This window comes from Anas acuta, chromosome 36 (assembly GCF_963932015.1).
Source record: "Anas acuta chromosome 36, bAnaAcu1.1, whole genome shotgun sequence".
Classification (NCBI taxonomy): domain Eukaryota; kingdom Metazoa; phylum Chordata; class Aves; order Anseriformes; family Anatidae; genus Anas; species Anas acuta.
In genome coordinates, this window is record NC_089014.1 from 182,372 (window position 1) to 196,702 (window position 14,331).

General features: G+C 58.4%; 1 protein-coding gene across 1 annotated transcript; it reads left to right on the forward strand.

Annotated features, from left to right (window-relative positions):
- The first annotated feature begins 1,420 nt into the window (after positions 1–1,420).
- LOC137846669 (trypsin-3-like) lies at positions 1,421–8,712 on the forward strand. Its single transcript, XM_068664732.1, has 5 exons — positions 1,421–1,758; positions 3,992–4,154; positions 5,056–5,309; positions 7,128–7,264; positions 8,468–8,712. The coding sequence occupies exons 1-5, from the start codon at positions 1,722–1,724 to the stop codon at positions 8,627–8,629; spliced, it is 753 nt and encodes a 250-aa protein (XP_068520833.1). The 5' UTR covers positions 1,421–1,721; the 3' UTR covers positions 8,630–8,712.
- Positions 8,713–14,331: the final 5,619 nt, after the last annotated feature.

Consider the following 14,331-nt stretch of genomic DNA (forward strand, 5'->3'; position numbering starts at 1 on the left):
TATTTTGGGGTCCCCTTAATTACATCTCTGATTTGGGGTCCCCTTAATAATGTCCCTCATTTAGGGTCCCCTTAATTGCCCCTGCTTTGGGGTCCCTTAACTCTGCCCCTATTTTGGGGTCTCCTTAATTCGTCCCCTATTTTGGGGTCCCCTTAATTACATCTCTCATTTGGGGTCCCCTTAATTACATCTCTCATTTGGGGTCCCCTTAATTGCCCCTATTTTGGGGTCCCTTAATTCCGCTCCTGTTTTTGGGTTCCCCTTAACTCCGCCCCTTTTTTGGGGTCCCCTTCTCCCAAAAAATTTGGCCAAATGGGGAAACTGAGGCAGGGCAGAGCCCCCACTCGCGGAGGGCCTCGAGGGGGAGGATTGCGGATTACCCGCAGCCGTGTGGGCTGTACTGGGAGGGACTGGGAAGGGCAGAGATGGCACTGGGAGGCACTGGAAAGGGCAGAGGGGGCACTGGGAGGGACAGGAAGGGAACTGGGAGGCACTGGAAAGGAACTGGGAGGCACTGGAAGGGACGGGAAGGGAACTGGGGAGCACTGGGAAGGGGAGGGAGGGCACTGGGAGGGACAGGAAGGGAACTGGCAGACACTGGAAAGGGCAGGGAGGGCACTGGGGGGCACTGGAAGGGTACTGGGAGGCACTGGAAAGGGCAAGCAGGGCACTGGGAGGTACTGGAAGGGTACTGGGATACACTGGGACATGCTGGGAGGCACTGAAATATACTGGGAGGCACTGCAAAGCACTGGGAAGTACTGGAAGGCACTGGGAAGCCTCTAGGAGACACTGGGAGGCACTGGGTGGTGCTGGGAGGGACTGGGAGGTATTGGAGGCCTCAGGAGTTCACTGGGAGGCACTGGGAGCACTGGGAGTCCCTGAAGGCACTGGGAGGTACTGGGAGGACGCTGGAAGGCATTGGAGGCCTTGGGAGCAAACTGGGAGGTACTGGGGGCACTGGGAGGCACTGGGAGCACTGGGGACACTGAGAAAACTGGTAGCACTGGAACACTGGGGTACTGGGATCACTGGGAGCACTGGAGACACTGGGAAACCTGGGAGCACTGGGGGCACTGGGATCACCAGGGCACTGGAAGCACTGGGGCACTGGGAGCACTGGGGTCACTGGGATCACTGGAATACTGGGACCACTGGCACCACTGGGAGCACTGGGATATTGGGATCACTGGGACCACTGGGGCACTGGGATCACTGAGGCCACTGGGACCACTGGGATCACTGGGCTCACTGGGAGCACTGGAGCACTGGGGTATTGGGATCACTGGAGCACTGGGACCACTGGCATTAATGGGAACACTGGGAGCACCGGGGTCACTGGGACCACTGGGATTACTGGGGTCACTGGGATCAGTGGAGCACTGGGATCACTGGCACCACTGGGAGCACTGGGATATAGGGATCACTGGGACCACTGGGATTACTGGGGTCACTGGGGTCACTGGGGCCACTGCGGTCACTGGGAGCACTGGGAACACTTGGACACTGGGAGCACTGGGAGCACTGGAAACACGAGGATTTAGGCACTGGTGTCACTGGTATCACTGGTATCACTGGTATCACTGGGGGCACTGGGAGCACTGGGAGTGGTGGGCGTGTCCCCACTGTCCCCGCCCCAACCTGCCAGGGCGGGGCCCCCCCGGGGATTTAAAGGGCCGGGCCCGGCCTCGGCAGCCTCCAGGTCCCCGTCCTCTGCCGCCATGGAGCGCCTCCTGCCCCTGCTGCTGCTGGCTGCTGGTGAGGACTGGGAGGGACTGGGGGGCACTGGGAGGGCAGTGGGGGGCACTGGGAGGGGACTGGGAGAGAGTGGGAGGGAACTGGGGGCACTGGGAGGGAGTGGAAGGCAACTGGGGGGCACTGGGAGGGAGCTGGGAGGGCACTGGTGGGGACTGGGAGGGAACTGGGGGGCACTGGGAGGGTTTGGGATGGACTGGGAGGGAACATGAGAGCACTATGAGGCAGCTGGGAGAAACTGGGGGGCACTGGGAGGGAGCTGGGAGGGACTGGGAGGTGACTGGTGGGCACTGGGAAGGACAGAGAAGGAACTGGTGGGCACTGGGAGCGGTTGAGGATGTTGGCAGGGAATTGGTAAGGAACTGGTGGGCACTGGGAGGAAATTGGGAGGGAACTGGGGGGACTGGGAGGGACTGGGAGGCACTGGAAGTGAACTGGAGTGGAGTAGGAAGGGAGTTGAGGACATTGGAGGGGTCTGGTGGGCACTGGAAGGGCCCTAGGGTGCACTGGGGGGACTGGGTGGTACTGGGATGGTGCTGGGGGGACTGGGAGTGTGTTATAGGGAGCACTGGGGGGAACTGAGAGCTGCTGGGGTGCACTGGGAGTGAACTGGGGGGCCACTGGGGTGAACTGGGAAGGTGCTGTGTGTGCTGCAGTGCACTGGGAAGGCACCAGGGGGCACTGGGATGGTGCTGGGGCGCACTGGGGAGAACTGGAAGGGAACTGGGGGGCATCTGGAGAGGGCTGGGAGGCAACTGAGGGGAACTGGGTGGGACTGGGAGGTGCTGGAAAGTGACTGGGGGAAACTGGGAGGGCACTGGTGGGTGCTGCAGTGCACTGGGAGGGCGCTAGAGGGCACTGGGAGTGCTGGGGGGCACTGGGAGGCCCCAGGAGGCACTGAGAGGGCACTGGGGTCACTGGGAAGGCACTGGGGGGTGATAGGGAGTGGGGGACACTGGGATTGTGCTGGTGGCAGTGGGGAAGAATGAGGAGACCCCGGGAGGCACTGGGGAGTACTGGGAAAGAGGTAGAGGTGAACTGGGGACACTGGGAGCATACTGGTGTGAGTGGGAGGAAAGGAGGAAGCACTGGGAGGCACTAGAGGGCACAGAGGCATACTGGGAGGGAGCTGAGGGTGAACTGGGGACACTGGGAGGCAGTGGGAGTGTACTGGTATGGATGGGAGGGAAACTGGAGGCACTGGGTGGCAAATGGAGGGCACTGGGAGGTACTGGGGCACTGAAGGAGGACTGGGGGGCATGGGGAGCACTGGGAGCACTGGTGGGGGTGTAAGAGGTACTGGGATGGCAACCGGTTGCACTGGGAAGGAACTGGGGGTGAACTGGGGGCACTGGGAGCACACTGGTGGGGCATGGGAAGAAAAGGGGGAAGCAACTGGGAGCCACTGAGGAGACAGCAAGGGTTTACTGGGAGGGAGCCGGAGGAGACTGGGGTCACTGGAATGTACTGGGTGGGAACCAGAGGCTACTGGGAAGACCTGGCGGGCAGTGGGAGGCACTGGGAGTCACTGGGGACAATGGAGAGGAAGTGAGGCCGCATTGGGAAAGAACTGGGAGGCACTGGGAGGGAACTGGGAGGGCACTGGGAGGTGCTGGGAGGGCAATGGGAGGCCCTGGGAGGGCACTGGGAGACACTGGGAGGTAGTAGGTGGGAAGTGAGAGATCACTGGGAGAACTGGGAGGGAACGGGAGCAACTGGAAGGGCAGGAAGGTGACGCGGGGAGGCCCAGAGGACCCTTAGATGGGGAGGAACTGGGAAGGAAGGAACTGGGATGGAACTGGAAAGGAACTGAGAGGCACTGGGAAGGAACTGGGAGGCACTGGGAGGTAGTAGGTGTGAAGTGAGAGGCCACTGGGAGAACTGGGAGGGAATGGGAGCAACTGGGAAGGCAAAGAGGTGGTGTGGGAAGGCCCTGAGGACCCTTAGATGGGGAGGAACTGGGAAGGAACTGGGAAGAACCTGGGAAGAAACTGAGAAGGAAGGAACTGGGAGGCACTGGGAGGTAGTAGGTGGGAAGTGAGAGGTCACTGGGAGAACTGGGAGGGAATGGGAGCAACTGGGAAGGCAAAGAGGTGGTGTGGGAAGGCCCTGAGGACCCTTAGATGGGGAGGAACTGGGAAGGAACTGGGGAGAACCTGGGAAGAAACTGGGAATGAAGGCACTGGGAGGAACTGGGAGGCACTGGGAGGGCTGAACCCCGCTTCCTGTCCCACAGCGGCCACGGGGGACGAGAACCGGATCGTGGGGGGCCACAAGTGCCAGAAGAAGCGCCACCCCTACCAGGCGGTCCTGCTGGGACCCCAAAACAACATCCACTGCGGCGGGGTCCTCATCGACAAGTTCTGGGTGCTGACGGCCGCCCACTGCGACACCAAGAGGTGGGGTGGCCCCAGCTGGGGGGGGGATTGGGGGGCGGAGGACCCTTCCCCTTTGTCGGGCCAATGGGGAGGCCACGACCATCCAGTTGGGCTCCCAGTATGACCATCTCGTTGGGTTGGCCACCACAACCACCCAGTTGGGCTCCCAGTATGACCATCTCATTGGGTTGGCCACCACAACCACCCAGTTGGGCTCCCAACATGGCCATCCCCTTGGGTTGACCAACAACCATCCAGTTGGGCTCCCAGCATGACCATCCCATTGATTTGACCATCAAAACCATCCAGTTGGGCTCCCAGAATTAAGTTCTAACTGTGTAGGCCACCACAACCAGTTGGGCTCCCAATATGACCATCTCATTGGGTTGACCAACAACCACCCAGTTGGGCTCCCAACATGACCATCTCATTGAGTTGGCCACCACAACCATCCAGTTGGGCTCCCAGAATTAAGTTCTAAATGTATAGGCCACCACAACCAGTTGGGCTCCCAACATGACCATCCCGTTGGGTTGGCCACCACAACCATCCAGTTGGGCTCCCAGAATTACGATCTAACTGGGTTGGCCACCACAACCATCCAGTTGGGCTCCCAACATGACCATCCCATTGGGTTAACCACCACAACCATCAAGTTGGGCTCCCAATATGTCCATCCCATTGGGTTGGCCACTACAACCATCCAGTTGGGCTCCCAATATGACCATCCCGTTGGGTTGGCCATAAAAAACCATCCAGTTGGGCTCCCAGCATGACCATCCCCTTGGGTTGGCCACCACAACCATCCAGTTGGGCTCCCAGAATTACGATCTAACTGGGTTGGCCACCACAACCATCCAGTTGGGCTCCCAGCATGACCACGATCCTCACCACCATCCCTTTTCTCCACCTCCACGCCCAGGTCCATCCCCATCCGCATGGGCGACCACAGCCTGAAGACCAAGGAGGGGACGGAGCAGTGCATCAACTCGGCCCAGGCCTTCGTCCACCCCGGCTACAACCCCACCACCCATGACAATGACATCATGCTGCTGAAGCTCCAGAAGCCCGTGCGCTTCACCGACCACGTCCAGCCCGTGGCCCTCCCCAGGAGATGTCCACCGCCCAACACCGAGTGCATCGTGTCGGGCTGGGGCAGCACCAGCAGCCCTGAAGGTCGGTGGGAACATCTCCTCGCGAGGTGTGGTGGGCTCCCGAGGGACCTGGGTGGACAGCTGGGTGTCTTGGGACGTCTCATTGTCTTGGGCAGGTTGTTTTGGGGACCGTTTGGGGACTTCTTGGTGTCTTGAGGATAGGTTGGTGTCTTGGGGACATCTGGGTGTCTTGGGGAAATCTCAATGTCTTGGGGGCATCTTGGCTTCTTGGAGACATCTCAATGTCTTGAGGACAGCTCGGTGTCGTGGGGACATCTGGGCGTCTTTGAGGACATTTCAATGTTTTGGGGACAGTTTGGGAACAGCTTGGTGTCTTGGGGACATCTTGGCCTCTTGGGGACATCTCAATGTCTTGGGGGCATCTTGGCTTCTTGGGGATGTCTCAATGTCTTGAGGACATCTTGGTGTCTTGGGGACATCTGGGCATCTTTGGGGACATCTGGGCATCTTGGAGACTTCTCAATGTTTAGGGGACAGCTTGGGGACATCTGGGTGTCTTGGGGAAACCTCAATGTCTTGGGAACATCTTGGCTTCTTGGAGACATCTCAATGTCTCAAGGACAACTCGGTGTCTTGGGGACATCTGGGCATCTTTGAGGACATTTCAGTATTTTGGGGACAGCTTGGGAACCTCTTGGTGTCTTGAGGACAGCTTGGTGTCTTGGGGACATCTTGGCCTCTTGGGGACATCTCAGTGTCTTGGGGGCATCTTGGCTTCTTGGGGATGTCTCAATGTCTTGAGGACAGCTCGGTGTCTTGGGAACATCTGGACATCTTTGGGGACATCTGGGTGTCTTGGAGACTTCTCAATGTTTAGGGGACAGCTTGGGGACATCTGGGTGTCTTGGGGACATCTCAATGTCTTGGGGGCATCTTGGCTTCTTGGGGATGTCTCAATGTCTTGAGGACATCTTGGTGTCTTGGGGACATCTGGGCATCTTTGGGGACATTTGGGCCTCTTGGAGACATCTCAATGTTTAGGGGACAGCTTGGGGACATCTTGGTAACATCTGGGTGTTTTGAGGCCATCCAGGTGTCTTGGGAGCATCTGGCTGTCTTGGGGACATCTTGGCTTCTTGGGGACATCTCAATGTTTTGGGGAAAGCTTGTGGGATAGCTTGGTGTCTTGGGGACATCTGGGCATCTTGGAGATGTCTCAGTGTTTTGGGGACAGCTGGGTGTCTTGGGAATACCTGGGCATCTTGGGGACATCTTGGGGACATCTCACTGTCTTGGGGACAGCTTGGGGACATCTCAGTATCTTGGGGACAGCTTTGGGACATCTTGGTCTCTTGGGGACAGCTTGGGGACATCTTGGACTCTTGGGAACGTTTGGGCATCTTAGGGATGTTTTGGTGTCTTGTGGACATCTCAGTGTTTTGGAGATGTCTTTGCATCTTGAGGACATCTTTGGGACATCTTGATGTCTTCAGGACAGCTTGGGGACATCTCAATATCTTGGGAACACCCAAGGGACATTTTGGCCTCTTGGGGACAGCTTGGGGACATCTTGGACTCTTGGGAACATCTTGGGGATATCTTGGAGTTTTGTGGACATCTCAATGTCTTGGAGATGTCTTTGTATTTTGGGGACATTTTGGGGACATTTTGGGGACATCTCAGCACCTTGGGGACACCTCCCTTTGGGCAGGGCTTTCTGGGTCTCCGTTCTCCACCCCATGACCACAGGAGACACCAAATCATCTCCACCCTGGCCACCCAACCCTCACCTTGGGGGCGCGTCTCCCATGATGTGGGGACCCCTCCCATGTGGCGAAGGGTGACCCGGGCCCCCTCACCGTGTCCCCACTGTCCCCAGGCTACTTCCCCGACGTCCTCCAGTGCGGCGTGGTCTACACCATCTCCAACGAGGAGTGTAGCAGGCTCTACCCCAACGGCATCACCAGGAACATGCTCTGCGCCGGGCTCAGCTCGGGGGGCACCGACTCCTGCCAGGTGGGTCTGGCGGCAGTGGGGTGGCCATGGGGTGCTGCACCCATGGGTGGGTGGCTTCACCCGCCCTGCCCCCGAGGAGAGACCGACGGAGAGGAGTTGGGGTTGGGGGGCACCTCGCACCCTGCTGAGGACCGGTGGAGGTCCCCATTTCTGGTGGAAGATCAGCCCGGGGGGGGTCTCGGCTGCTTCAGGCCCCCCCCGCTAAGCACCCTGGGGACCCCCGGCTGCTATAGGGACCACCTGGGTGCTGTAGGGCCCACCAAGCATCACACAGCACCTTGGGTGCTCGAGAGACCCCCTGGGTGCTATTAGGACCCCTAGGTGTTGTAAAGACCCCCAAAATGTTATAGGGACCCCCCCGAAAAGCACCGTATGGATCCCTGGCTGCCAGGCACTCTACAGGCTCCTGGGAGCCATAGGGACCCCTACACACCATGGGGACATCCTAGGAGCTGTAGGGACCTCCAGGGTGCTGTAGGGACCGCCAGGGCGCTATAGGGACCCTATGGATGCTATAGGGACCCCACAGGTAATGCACAGCCCCCTGGGTGTTATAAGGACCCCTGGGTGCTATGGGAATCTCCCTGGTGCTATAAGAGCCCCACAGGGCGTTAAAGGGACCCCAAGGGTTCTATAGGGACCCCCAAACTCCGTATAGCCACCCCTGGGTGCTATAGGGACCTACTGCATGCTATAGGGACTCCCAGGTGCTGTACAGCCCCCCCTGGGTGCTACCCCATAGGGACCCCAACACCCAACCCCACAGGCCATGAGGGTCTCCACCCATCAGCAGGCACCACCAGGAGGACCATGGGGTCCCCATGAGGCAGGACTGGGGACACAGGAGGGTGGGGGGAGTAAGTGTGGGTGGGTTGGCCACCACAACCATCCAGTTGGGCTCCCAACATGACCACCCTATTGGGTTGGCCACCACAACCATCCAGTTGGGCTCCCAGAATTATGATCTAACTGGGTTGGCCACCACCACCATCCAGTTGGGCTCCCAACATGACCATTCCATTGGGTTGGCCACCATAACCATCCAGATGGGTTCCCAACATGATTATCTCGTTGGGTTGGCCACCACAACCGTCCAGTTGGGCTCCCAACATGACCGTCCCGTTGGGTTGGCCACCACTACCACCACATTTAGGCTCTGGTGAGACGGTGGGGACCATCTCACCGGGTTCCTCTGTCCTCCAGGGCGACTCGGGGGGGCCACTGGTGTGCAAGGACGAGCTGCAGGGCATCGTCTCGTGGGGCATGCAAGTGTGCGGGCGGCGGGGCAAGCCCGGCGTCTACACCCGCGTCTGCGAGTACACCGCCTGGATCCACGACACCATGAGGAGGAAGAGACACGTTTGAGAACCCACCCCACGCTTCTGGGTCTGCTCCCCGCTTCTCTCATCCTGGGGAGGAGCTCCCGGAATAAAGTCCTCTAGAACGTGGCCGCCCCGTGCCGTCATGTGGATGTGGGGAGGGGGAGAAGCGTGGGGGAACGCGGCCGCCGTGTGCATGGTGGGCCCGTGGGGTCTCAGGAGGTAGGTGGGCAACTCATGGCCATGGGTGTTGGGGGGTGGGAAACCCAGAACCACGTCTTTCTGGTGCTGGTTGCCACAGTGGCAACCTGGAACCATGACCTGCTGGTGCTGGTGGCCATGGTGGCAACCTGTAACCACTTCTTTCTGGTGCTGGTGGCCACAGTGGCAATCTGGAACTGTACATCTGGTGCTGTTGGCCACGGTGGCAACCTGGAACCATGAATTTTTGGTGCTGGTGGCCACGGTGGCAACCTGCAACCACATTTCTGGTGCTGGTCAGCAACCCATGGCCACGTGTGTCCAGGTCTGGAAGACATATTTCAAAGTGTAGAGGACAAATGTGTCCAGTTCTGGAGGACACACGTGTTCACATCTGTAGGACGTGTCCAAGCCTGAAGAACACGCGTGTCCAAGTCTGGAGGCCACACGTGTCCACAGGAGGAGTCCACACGTGTCCATCCCCGTAGAACACGCACAGAATTCACAGCTGGTGCCCCACAACTCCATGTCCCACCTGGTGACCATGACCGTCACGCCACCACCACGCGTGTCCTCCTCTGGAGGCCACAGCCCGCGCGTCCCATGGACCCACTGCCACCGGGCCACCCAGGGTTAGCACGGGCTGCGTCAACCAGGAGCGAAGCAGGGAACCTGCTCCTCCTGGCAGCGCGTGGGCTGCCCTAATTGGCGCCAATTAAGCGCTCGCTAACGAGGAGGCCGCTAACGAGGGCCTTCCCCCCACCGAGAGAACCAGTCTGGCCGTGCCCGCGGCGCGCGGCGCCGCCCGAGAAGCCGCACCGCCCTGTTTACACCGCTTACACCCCGCTTCAGATTTACACCTCGGGGGGGGGGGCAAGCCCCGCCCCTCCAAACTCGTGGCCACGCCCCCCCCCCCCCGGGGTGGAAGCCCCGCCCCCAAGTGCGTGTGCAAGAGGTGTGGGGTGACGGCTCCCCCTAGGGGCACGCGTGACGAAGGAGATGGGGAACCTCCAATTTTGGTCTTCGGCTCTGGTCTTCGGGGCCAGACGACCAACCTGATTGGCCAATCAGCACGGGTTGATCTACAAAGCCAACTGGCCAATCAGGGAGTTCTGGTCTACAAAGCCAATGGGCCAATCGGCTTGTGCTGATCTACACAGCCAACTGGCCAATCAGCTTGTAGTGATCTACAAAGCCAACTGGCCAATCAGCATGCATTGATCTACAAAGCCAGCTGGCCAATCAGGGAGTTCTGGTCTACAAAGCCAATGGGCCAATCAGCTTGTAGTGATCTACAAAGCCAACAGGCCAATCAGCTTGTAGTGATCTACAAAGCCAACGGGCCAATCAGCTTGTAGAGATCTACAAAGCCAATGGGCCAATCAGCTTGTAGTGATCTACAAAGCCAGCTGGCCAATCAGCTTGTAGAGATCTACACAGCCAACTGGCCAATCAGGGAGTTCTGGTCTACAAAGCCAACTGGCCAATCAGCTTGTAGTGATCTACAAAGCCAATGGGCCAATCAGGGAGTTCTGGTCTACAAAGCCAATGGGCCAATCAGCTTGTAGAGATCTACAAAGCCAATGGGCCAATCAGCTTGTAGTGATCTACAAAGCCAACTGGCCAATCAGGGAGTTCTGGTCTACAAGCACGGCATCGCTAGTAGGTCGAGGGAGGTGATTGTCCCGCTCTACTCTGCGCTGGTGCGGCCTCACCTCGAGTACTGTGTGCAGTTCTGGGCACCACAGTATAAAAAGGACATGAAACTGTTGGAGAGTGTCCAGAGGAGGGCTACGAAGATGGTGAAAGGCCTGGAGGGGAAGACGTACGAGGAACGGCTGAGGGCACTGGGCCTGTTCAGCCTGGAGAAGAGGAGGCTGAGGGGAGACCTCATCGCAGTCTACAACTTCCTCGTAAGGGGGTGTCGAGAGGCAGGAGACCTTTTCTCCATTAACACCAGCGACAGGACCCGCGGGAATGGAGTTAAGCTGAGGCAGGGGAAATTTAGCCTTGACATCAGGAGGGGGTTCTTCACAGAGAGGGTGGTTGCACACTGGAACAGGCTCCCCAGGGAAGTGGTCACTGCACCGAGCCTGACTGAATTTAAGAAGAGATTGGACTGTGCACTTAGTCACATGGTCTGAACTTTTGGGTAGACCTGTGCGGTGTCAAGAGTTGGACTTGATGATCCTTAAGGGTCCCTTCCAACTCAGGATATTCTATGATTCTATGATTCTATGATCTACACAGCCAGCCGGCCAATCAGCTTCTTGGTCTACAAAGCCAACTGGCCAATCGGCTGGTCTCTCGAGATGATTGGCCAATGGGGCTTGCCGGCTGGCCACGGCAACTGGCCAATAAGCACACGCTGGCCTCTACGGCCACCAGCCAATGAGCACGCCCCCATCGCAAAGCCAGCTGGCCAATCAGCACGCACCCTTTCCGAAGTCACCAGCCAATCAGCTCGCATCGGCCTCCAAAGCTGCCAGCCAATGGCACGCGTTTGCCTCCAACACAGCCGTCCAATCATCTGTCGTTGATTCCCACAGCCTGCTGGCCAATCAGCATCTCGCCTCCGGAGCCAGCCAGCCAATCAGAATGCAAAATTCCCCAGAACTACCAGCACCTGCCACGCCGCCGTTCCCACGGCTCCGCCGTCCAATCACCTCTTCCCTATCCCCCACCACCAGGCGGGGAACCAATCAGCGAGCTCCATCCATCCAAGCAGCCAATGGGTGAGCTCCAGCCGACCAATCAGCAAGCGCCGCCCCGGATTGAGCAGGAGGGAGGCCGGGCGAGGCGGTGCCGAGGGATTAGGGGCGGATTAGGGAAGGCGGCCTCCACGCTCGGCCTCGGGGCGGGACGAGCCGGGCCCCGACGCCGTTATAAAACCCGCGGCGCTCACGTGGGAGGGACGGGCGCGGAGCGGCGGCGGCGGCGTCGGAGGAGGAGAAGGAGGAGGAGGAGGAGGAGGAGGAGGAAGGAGAAGGAGACACGTCAGGGACATTTGGAACGCTTCTTCCCGGCGCGGAGGGGAGGCCACGCGAGCCTCGGGAGCGGGGAGGCCGCCCCGGCCCCCGCGGGGCACAGCGGGGACCTGCGGAGAGGTTTGGTGGGGTGGGGGTGGAGGGCAGGGGGGGGGAGGCTTCAAAGGGAGGCCGTGGGTCGTGCTCTCCGTCCATCCTTACTTCAGCCTCCATCCATTCCTCTCTGGTGTTCAATCTCCAGCCTCCTTCTTGCTCCGTCTCCAGCCTCCACCCTTCCCTCCTTCTCCTCTCCATCTCCAGCCTCCATCCACCCCTCCTTCTTGCTCCAACCCCAGCCTCCATCCCCGCTTTTTTTGCTCCGTCCTCAGCCTCCATCCTTCCCTCCTCTTTTCTCCGTCCCCAGCCTCCACCCATCTTCTTCTTTGTCCCTTCCCCAGCCTCTACATCCCTCCTTGGAGAAGGAAGCTCCATTTCCAGCCTCCATTCACCATTTCCAGCCTCCTTCTACGTCTCCTTTCTTCCTCCATCCCTGACCTCCACTCACCCCTCCTTTCTTTCTCCATCCCCAGCCTCCCTCCACCCCTCCTTTCTTCCTCCATCCACCCCTCCTTCCTTACTCCATCCCCGACCTCCCTCCACCCCTCCTTTCTTCCTCCATCCACCCCTCCTTCCTTACTCCATCCCCGACCTCCCTCCACCCCTCCTTTCTTCCTCCATCCACCCCTCCTTCCTTACTCCATCCCTGACCTCCCTCCACCCCTCCTTTCTTCCTCCATCCACCCCTCCTTCCTTACTCCATCCCCGACCTCCCTCCACCCCTCCTTTCTTCCTCCATCCACCCCTCCTTCCTTACTCCATCCCTGACCTCCCTCCACCCCTCCTTGCTTGCTCCATCCCCGATTTCCACCCCTCCTTGCCCCATCTCCACCCAGCCTTCCTTGCGGAAGTTTTCCACCATGAGGGTGGGGAGGCACCAGAACAGGTTACCCAGAGGAGCTGGGGATGCCCCGGCCCTGGAGGTGCTCAAGGCCACCTTGGACGGGGCTTTGGGCAACCTGGCCTGGTGGGAGGTGGCCCTGCCCATGGCAGGGGGGTAGAATTAGAAGGGTTTTGGGGTCCCTTCCAACTATTCAGTGATTTCTTCTCCATGGTTGCTTTATCCTTGAGTCCCCAACCTCCATCCATCTCTCCTTGCCTCCACCCCTGATCTTCATTGTCACAAATGATGCAGAACAGTTGACTTGTCTTCCTTTCTTTGTTTTCCTTCATTTTCCTTTGTTTTCCTTCTTTTTCCTTCATTTTCCTTCTTTTTCCTTCATTTTCCTTCATTCTCCTTCCTTCCTTCCTTCCTTCTTTTTCCTTCTTTTTCTTTTTTTCCTTCCTTCCTTTTCCTTCATTTTCCTTCCTTCTTTTTCCTTCATTTTCCTTCATTTTCCTTCCTTTCTTCTTTTTCCTTCATTTTCCTTGCTTCTCCTTCCTCCCTTCATCTTCCTTCATCTTCCTTCTTTTTCCTTCTTTTTCCTTCTTTTTCCTTCTTTTTCCTTCTTTTTCCTTCTTTTTCTTTCTTTTTCCTTCTTTTTCCTTCATTTTCCTTCATTCTCCTTCCTTCTTTCTTTTTCCTTCATTTTCCTTCTTTTTCCTTCTTTTTCATTCATTCTCCTTCCTTCCTTCATTTTCCTTCATTCTCCTTCATTTTCCTTCATTCCCCTTCATTTTCCTTCCTTCCTTCTTTTTCCTTCATTCTCCCTCCTTCCTTCTTTTTCCTTCATTTTCCTTCTTTTTCCTTCATTTTCCTTCCTTCCTTCTTTTTCCTTTTTTCCTTCTTTTTCCTTCCTTCCTTCCTTTTCCTTCCCTCCTTCTCCCCCTTCTCCCCCCATCCCTCCTTCCCCACACCTCCTCCGTCCCCCTCCCCTCGCCATCCCTCCATCCTCAGCCTCCCTTCCCTGGCCCCACGTCCATGGGGCCCACCAGGCATCCACGGGGAGTGGTGCCCCACACCCATGGGTGGCTCCAACCCACGGCCGTGGGAACCGTGACCCACAGGCGTAGGGTGCCTTGACCCACCTCCATGGGGCCCACAACACCTCTTTTTTTGGGGGGGAGCAATGACCCACGGTCATGGGTGCCTCCAATCAATGGCCATGGGGGACCATGACCCACAACCATGGGGGACCACAACCCATGGCCATGGGGGGCACAAACCCAACCCCACAGGGGACAGTGACCCATGGCCATGGAGAACCATGACCCACATCTATAGGGGACCTTAATCCATGGCCATGGGGAGCACGGACCCAACCCCACAGGGGACAGCGACCCATGGCCACGGAGAACCATGACCCCTAAACTTGAGTGTCTCCAACCTATGGAGGTCCATGATCCAAAACCATGAGGAGCTTTGACCCACAGCCATGGGGGACCGTGACCCACATCCTTGGGGAGGAATGACCAAAGTCCAAAGGTGCCTTCACCCCATAGCCTTGAAGAACCGTGCCCCAAAACTACAAGAGGGGGGCCCCAACCCGCTGCCACAGCCCGAGGGAGGCATCCGAGGGCAGTG